This window comes from Haliotis cracherodii, unplaced genomic scaffold, assembly GCF_022045235.1.
Source record: "Haliotis cracherodii isolate W230 unplaced genomic scaffold, xgHalCrac1.p SCAF_4, whole genome shotgun sequence".
NCBI classification, from domain to species: Eukaryota; Metazoa; Mollusca; class Gastropoda; order Lepetellida; family Haliotidae; genus Haliotis; species Haliotis cracherodii.
The window spans coordinates 26,653,192-26,661,531 of NW_027266297.1; the positions used below are offsets into that span (position 1 = coordinate 26,653,192).

Genomic DNA, 8,340 nt, shown 5'->3' on the forward strand with positions numbered 1-8,340 from the left:
TAAATGTACATTTTGAGTACGAGGATGGCAATATTAATGTCAGTAGTCCGTAGCTGATAAGTATTCATACAATCATTTCAAAATGATACAGAAAACAATTTAACATTATATATCAGTTCAAAACTGGGCCCTAGTATTTTGTATCGAGATTAGACACTTTTTCGGCTTTAGCTACAAAACCAGGCATATTTTCTGTTTATAAAATGAGCCTGAAGAAAAACACCTTGCAACAAACTTATGATTTAACAGTTCTACTGGTAGAGTAGGTCTTCAGCAACCCATGCTTGCCGTAAAAGGCAACTGTGCTTATCGTCAGAGGCGACTAACGGGATCGAGTGGTCAGGCTCGCTGACTTGGTTGGTGCATGTCATCGTATCCCAAATGAGTGGATCGATGCTCATGATGTCAATCACTGGATTGTCTGGTCCAGACTCGATTATTTACAGACCGCCGTCATATAGATGGAATATTACTGAGTGCAGCGTTAAACAACAAACAAACAAACAAACAAACAAACAGTGAGTACGCATCAAACCAAGTCACCGATGATCCCGTTAGTCGCCTCTTTCCGCAAGCATGGGTTGTTGAAGACCTATTCTACCCCGGATCTTCACTGGTCGTCAATTTTGTGACGTACACAGACTGAGTTATACAACCAACAAAATGTTTGTATTTTTAATATTCAACAACAAATACATGGAGTGAAAATTAATATTTATGAACTTCATGTATGAATTCAGGAATGGTATGATACGGTAATTGAATTTAGATATAGTTTCTTGTCAGAGCTCCTGTATGAACAGATGATATATTTGAAAATAGAGACAATTTGATATTATTATTTGACATTCAAGAGTAAATTGATGTCTTATATATAGAGGATTCATCACTAGTGTTTTTTGATATGGGAAATATCAACCGATTAACGGACGAGTTTGTCATTTTGGGCCTTACGTCACGACAATCACGAGGATTCTCACCGGACCTATTCTTTTCTTGTCTCATGGACAGTTCAAGATATTCGTGAACGTCTCCATCTACATGCAATGTGATGTACCCCCAAACACATTTTGTAGTGATCATTGACACCTCTTAACCCGAACCGGATTGTGTTGTAGAGCCATAGACAGTTTATTATATTCATTGGATTACTGATTCCAATGGATCCGGACTGCCACAGGGACTCGATCTCTTCATCACCAATCGGGTCGGCTCTCCTTGGTAAGTTGCCACGCCCTTCTTTCAGTTCTTTTCTCCTTTAATACTTCCCGTGAAAATTCTAAAGATGACGTGAGTGAATAGCCATACCCCCTTCGTTTTAGTGATCCCTCAGTGCTGCTCTGAAAACCCGTGAGACTGTTTGGTTCATAATTGTCGCATCGAATTCAATTCGGTTTGCATTCTATATAAGGTATACATACAGCTTCTTCTTATGTAATCGAGCTATATCCATTTACAATGTACGACTACTGATCAATAGATCGAGGACCACTTTCGCAACCTTCAATTTGATTTAACGTAAAAGGATAAGCGTTGTGAAATGAAGTCAGTTTAAACTATCTGGACAGATATCTAGACTTGCTTGGGATGGTACAGTTGTGCCATCAGTGTCCCCTTCGAAGTGCATTTTGTGGCACTGTTTCGGGAGTTGTTTGTTCACAACTGCACGACCAGGTCACTCAAAGTGAACATTTCCGATACAAATCATGCGAAAACTCCGTAGAACTGTGCCTGACTTCTGATTATGTGGCCCAAATTTATCCCACATGTGAACAATAACATTCCCTATCTCCAGCATAAACCGCTGTGACGAAATCACGGTTGTCTTTTCTTGTTCCGGAGGTGACCTTGTCCTTCGTTCAAAGCTGTCACTAACATGCAAGCAGATTTGTTTTAGTTGGTTTTCACGTCTTCAGTATAGGGTCGTACAGTTAACATGAACGTCTTTGGCGAACACTCTGATTTCCATCTTCCAAAATGGTACGGACATGATATGAATTCAGCTGATAGATCAAGGAAACCGAACCACTTTGATTGCACAGCTGGGACCCCGGCAGTGCGAGTGACCGACTGTTCGTCCGATATTCAAAGCGCGGCGGTAATGTGATTTTTCAAATTTTCTTATAGGTGTCCTGCGTACTAACAACATGGCGCTTGAATTACCCTAAGTTGAAGAAATTCTTCCAAAAGGATCTTGTGCGTCGGTGCTGTTATGTTTGCAAACACAAATGCAGGCCCATGTTGTTAATACGTGTGCATAGAAATGTCAACAATGTCAATATTTGGGCATATATCAATATTCATGCGCAACCAGATTTGCAACCGGTTTCAGTTTGGTCTGTCAACGAACGAAAGTTTCGTAAAAATTGTATTTAACGAGAATCAGTGTAGTATTCTGTATATATGAGTTTATATTATTTACTTCGATGGTGGTTCCCGCATTAATACATATGGAAGAACAGTCAAAGCAGTCATCTAAGTTGACACATGTGTTACTCATATACCGTCGAAAAACAAATCCACAATTTCCAGTCTACCGGTTCAGGCTGAAAAGGAAGGGTGTGCACGGAGTAGGTCACAGGGTTGAGGACAGGACGTGCGACGGTTAAAGTAAGAATTTAAGCAATCAGTACTGTCGAAAAAGATGTTGATGTTGTTACCCTTTTATGCCATTTGACATTTACATGCACTAATGTATCTAGATTAACTATTAGCCTGAATTTATTAAAGAAAAACTCCTTGCAACAATGTATTTTTTGTAACAGGCAAAATCTTCTTTTTAACAGCCTGAAGCATACATATTTTTGTGCAAAATGTTTCGGGGACAATATATCTTTTTCGATAAAGTCCCTAATTATGTTGATGCGTCAGGCCAAATACCCAAGTTTGGTTCCCCGCATGGGTACAATGTGTGAAGCCTATTTCTAGTGTCGTTCACCGTAATATTGCTGGATTATTGTTGTCGTGGCGTAAAACCATGCTCACTCATCCACTCATCCAACACAATTGAATAAACTGCCACCCTGTAAATCTAAGGGACTCTGCTAACACATGTAAATATACCTTAACACATGTAAAGATACAGCACTATTTAAACAGGTGTGAAATTCTATGCGGTGGTATTATATTTTATTCATAGCCATAGAGCGAACGACGCATACTGCTTTCCCAAATGTAAAAATGTAATGGGTATACCAACTCGTATCTGTGTCGGAAGGTCAAGGCAGAAACTTAATACAAACCCAACAGAGGTTAAGATTCACGAGACATCAGGCATTGTGCACCTGGGCTCATGCCGACGAACAAAGTGGGTATTTACACTTTGCAGTCACAGTTTTGCAGTCACATCAAACGAGTTTATTAATCATTGAATATACCTGTGAATGTAAATGGTTTCTGATTTTAGTAGGGTGTTGTAATGTTATGTGTTGAAGAATGGATACTCATTCACGTCCATTCAACAGTGTAAAACAAGCGTGACGTATTGTTATACACCCGACTACAGCTACCTTCAACACAGATTTGTGATGGGTTCGTGTTTCTTCTCTCGATATTAAAGCAGATATTATGGTCATAAGGATCTATGTTTTTCATAACCCTTCACCACATTAGAAGAAAACATTATTCGGATGTTGTGCAAGTACACGAACAGGGGTATGGGTATATTTCATTGTGGTTGTTTTTGTCAACGGTTTCAGCTTACCTGACTGAATATAAAGTGAGTTAATATCATGACCTACTTGTCCAGCGCCGGCTGTGAATCTTGTCCCGAGGAATCCACTGGACCATTGAAGCTGTAACTACAGACTGTACAGATGCTTGCCCCACGAATGAATACAGTGTTCAAGAGGAACGAATCCTATTTCAATTTGTCCCCCATGACTAAGGCATTTTCTTTCAAACTGTAATGGACCGCCTCCGTGTGGATGAGCGTCCACCCGGAGAGCGGAAGGTAGGGGCTCGATACCCGACCGCATCATACCAAGAGACGTAAAAAGAGACAACAAGGGACTACAACAAGGACTGGTCGGCTCGGAGTCAGTTATGTGTATAGGATAAAACACGTCCGAGGGTTGTTATGATATGTAAAACCCGCACTACGAGGGATTTTCCTAGGGAAAGGGTTATATATATCACTAACAACCCGAGGGGAAGTGTTTTATCTAACTTATGAACCGAAAAAAGAAACTTTATACAATATTTATCAACATTTTTATGTTTCAAACATACTTTCAATGAACATTAGGAAACGGGCGTAAAATGCTGGCATACGGATCTTGAAAAGGACATCTTAAAAACATTGTGATTGATCAGCGCCTCTGTAGCCTTGTGGTACACTAACTGGGCTACAGATACAAAGGTTAAAAATATTTGTCATTTCATTACATGTTACAATCTGAACCGAAGTTGTATAAATATAATACCCAGGAAATTATATGAAATCCGTCATACCCTGTTCTGCCATATTATAACACATTATATAGAAAATATGACTTGAATATCCTATAAAATCCCAGGGACATTACAACGTCCCTGTCTATGAGATTTAACCCGACCAGAGAACAATAGGATGACGTCACTGGGTGTTTTATAAATTCCTGTTAAACTGCGGCATGGTGTGTGGTGTGCTAGCACTACACACACACACACACACACACACACACACAAATCAACAAACATGCACGTCGCTGTATTAGTGCCATAATTTTGAACGCGAGGTTAAACCTCATTCCTCCTCACCTCAAAATGTAACGTGAGTTGGTATATTTCTTAGAACTCCGTAGACTGAGGTACCACATACGCATTTGGCACATGTTGATGTTGTTACCCTGTTATGCCATTTGGCATTCACATGCACCAGTGTATCTAGATTTACTCCATTTACCACACATAAATTGTGTCTCATTCTACAGTCTACAATTGAATGATTTGAACCTTACGTGTATTGCAGGAACGAATTGTTCACCTCATCTATGTGGTAGTCTAGTAGTTAAAGCATTCACTCTTCATGACAAAGGCCCGGGTTCAATTCCCCACATGAGTGCATTGTGAGAAGACCATTTCTGGTTTCCCACATTTTGATATTGCTGGAATAATTCTAAAATTTGCAAAACAATACTCACTCACATTCACGCATCGCTTTTTAAATCATTTTTCAGATGCAGTATCGAGGCATTCCTAAAGTGTCTTTGGCAGTCATGGTGCTTCTTCTATATACCGTGGAAGGACTGCAAGCTCAACCCGAATCCAATATAAGTATGCATCGAATCATCCACATGTATTATCATCTTTCTGTTTCATAAAACGCCTCAATAAAGCCTTATGATGTAGGTCTAATGAAGAAATAAACGACGATTTGGAGTTGGTTATCGTACAATAAAACACTGCAGGGGCTTCTCGTGGTTTATTCTCCCTTCAGTGTTTTATTGTACGATACACAACGACCACGAGTCGTTTAATTCTTATATGAGATATCAACATTATGTACAGCCTCTTTGATGATAAAATGTACAAGCTTCTAAAATATTTACCCGTATTTAAATAATGATGACTCCCTATATAGATAATGTCGGACAAGTCCATTTTATGCACAGGTGGGTATTTCCCGCATATTCTCACAATTCTCACGTCAATTACCTGTACCTTTTCTCCCAATACCGAGTGTCAAATCTCTCCTGGTGTTGGATCCGATCGTTCGGCCATCGCGTTTATCTGCGTTGCGACCGGTCCCTTATTAGAAAATATGATTATGTGGCTGGAATAGTGCTCTCACTCATTCAACTCTGCATCCTGCATATTTCAGAACACAGTAAAGTTTTGATTCTTGGAGCCGGGGCGTCAGGTTTGGCAGCTGCAAAGACTCTAAGCGAAAACAACATCAACGACTTCATCCTCTTGGAAGGCTCGGACAGAATCGGTGGCAGAGTCATGTCCATTAAATTTGGGGGAACCACTGTAGAAGCTGGGGCAAACTGGATGGCTATCCGGGAAGGCAATCCGTTATGGGATGTCATCCAGAAGTTCAATGTGTCTGGGAAATCGTCAGACTATGATAGTGTAGTCATAAAAACATATGACGGCATTGACGCCACGGACTCCGAGGGTGAGTTGGCTTGGGATAAACTGGCAAAAGCTAAGATCAAATCAGTAAACGTCTTCAGGAGAATTCGAGACCAAAAGACACATGACATGTCCCTTCGCACATGCCTTGATATCGGAAACTGGCATCCTAAAACGCCAGTGGAAAAAACTGTGGAAATTTTGGACTTCGACTTTGAATATGGAATAAGCCCTGACGTTACTTCGTGTTATTTTAGGGGCATTTCAGACCGAGTCGATAGCAGTTTCTATGTCCGTGATGACAGAGGGTATGAGTTCATACTTAAGAAATACGTGGAGAACGTGCTTGAAGAGAACGACCAACGTATTCGTCTGAACGAAACCGTTAAAACGATCAACTACACTGACACCAACGTGTCTGTAACTACCGCAAGCGGGAAGATCTTCACGGCTGACTTCGTGATTGTTACTTTCAGTATCGGAGTATTGAAGAGCGGTTCTGTGACTTTCATTCCTCCACTACCTGACTGGAAGATGGACAACCTGTTCCGAATCAGACTGGAGAACTACGTCAGCGTGTACCTTAAGTTTCCTGAGACATCGGCAAGATTCTGGGATAACGCTGAATTCATCCTCTACGCAGACAAAAAACGTGGCGTGTATCCTGTTTGGCAGAACTTAGAGGCTGAAGGACTGTTCCCGGTTGGAACCAACATTCTCCAGATGGTGACCCAGGGAGAAGAGGCGAACAGGATAAGTCAACTCACTGACAGTGATGTTAAGGAGGAGGTGATGGCGATATTGCGGAGAGTCTACGGTAATGTAGCCGAACCTGAGGATGTTTTCATTTCGGACTGGAAGAACAATCCATTGTACAAGGGATGTTTCTGCAACATGGAAACAGGAACTCTTAGTCCCAAAGTATTTGATGCTATAAGAGCACCAGTCGGGAGGATTTACTTCGCTGGGGAAGCGTTTGGTTGGAATGTGTCTTGTTATGTTACTGGTGCTGTTGAAAGCGGAATCCAAACGGCTACTAAGGTAACTGAATGTTCGAAAGGAACGTGCGAGGTTTATGATCCGAGAGAGCCAGGTCCGATTACCGAGTCCCCGACGGTTGCAGCATGTCCATCGGGTGGGTTTCGACAGGACGGAGACATAAGAAGAATGGCCGTGCTTGTGGGCATCGTGGGGCTTATTGTTTCATGTACATAGTAACTGTAGGATGGGTGGATACAGGTGGCCTGAAGACGTTCACATACCATCATTCTACCATATGGAAACAGCTATCATTCAACATATATATTCTGAATACTTGTTGTGAATGACTTAGTTGATATTTCGAATGCATGTTAGTATTATATGCAGAACCGCAAAAGAAACGTCACCCCAAGTAACATTGCATAAAAAGTTGTCATTTGAATATTTGGGTATTTTTTGTCAAAGTTTCTAAAATATAACATTATCTTGTCCGGAATTGCTACCACATGCCCACTATTGACAAGAAATCAGCGACGCCAAGTCCTTGGACGATTGCAAGCTACATAAATCGCCCGGCAAGAAGCCAATGCATTTCAAATCCACGTGAGGACTCCAGCAACGATACGAGACCACCAACACTACAGATGACCGACCATGTAGTGGAAGACCAAAGGTCACCACCCGACGTCAGGATCGTCAGATTGTGCGACAGTATCTTCAAGATCGCTTTGTTATGACCGCAGAAACAAACTGCTCGAGAGACCATGGGGACACACCAGCGACACATTAGTGAGGACACTGTCCGTCGATGATTGACGAACAGACACCTCCACTGTCACAGGCCACACCGAGGACCGATTCTGACATTACGTCATCGCCGGGACCGTTTGCAGTGGGCAACACAGCACCAGCATTGGCGCCACCAGCATTGGCGCCACCAGCATTGGCGCCACCAGCAGTGGAGAAGAGTCCTCTTCTTAGATGAGAGTCGTTACTGTATCTCAATAGCAGATGGGAGAGAGAGAGAGAGTCTGGCGAGGCCGTGGGGAACGTTATTCGGATGCTTGTGCTGTTGAGAGACTCGTTGTCTTGTCCGAGCATCATTGTGTGGGGTGGAATTAGTCTTCCACAGAGGGTCGTCACTGTGGTCTTCCAGAACATCGGTCCAGGGAGAGGCAATGGTGTCACAGCAGCTCGCCACATTGATCAAGTCTTGAGGCCACACGCCATACATCATTTGGCACGTCGCCGCAACCACGAGTTTCAGCATGATAACGCCCGTGCTCACACTGCGAGAGC

At 42.1% G+C, this 8,340-nt stretch overlaps 1 protein-coding gene across 1 annotated transcript; it reads left to right on the forward strand.

The window, feature by feature from the left end:
• Positions 1-1,896: 1,896 nt before the first annotated feature.
• On the forward strand, positions 1,897-7,973 carry LOC139479090 (uncharacterized). Its single transcript, XM_071261848.1, has 3 exons — positions 1,897-2,098; positions 5,160-5,256; positions 5,804-7,973. The coding sequence occupies exons 1-3, from the start codon at positions 1,937-1,939 to the stop codon at positions 7,273-7,275; spliced, it is 1,731 nt and encodes a 576-aa protein (XP_071117949.1). The 5' UTR covers positions 1,897-1,936; the 3' UTR covers positions 7,276-7,973.
• Positions 7,974-8,340: the final 367 nt, after the last annotated feature.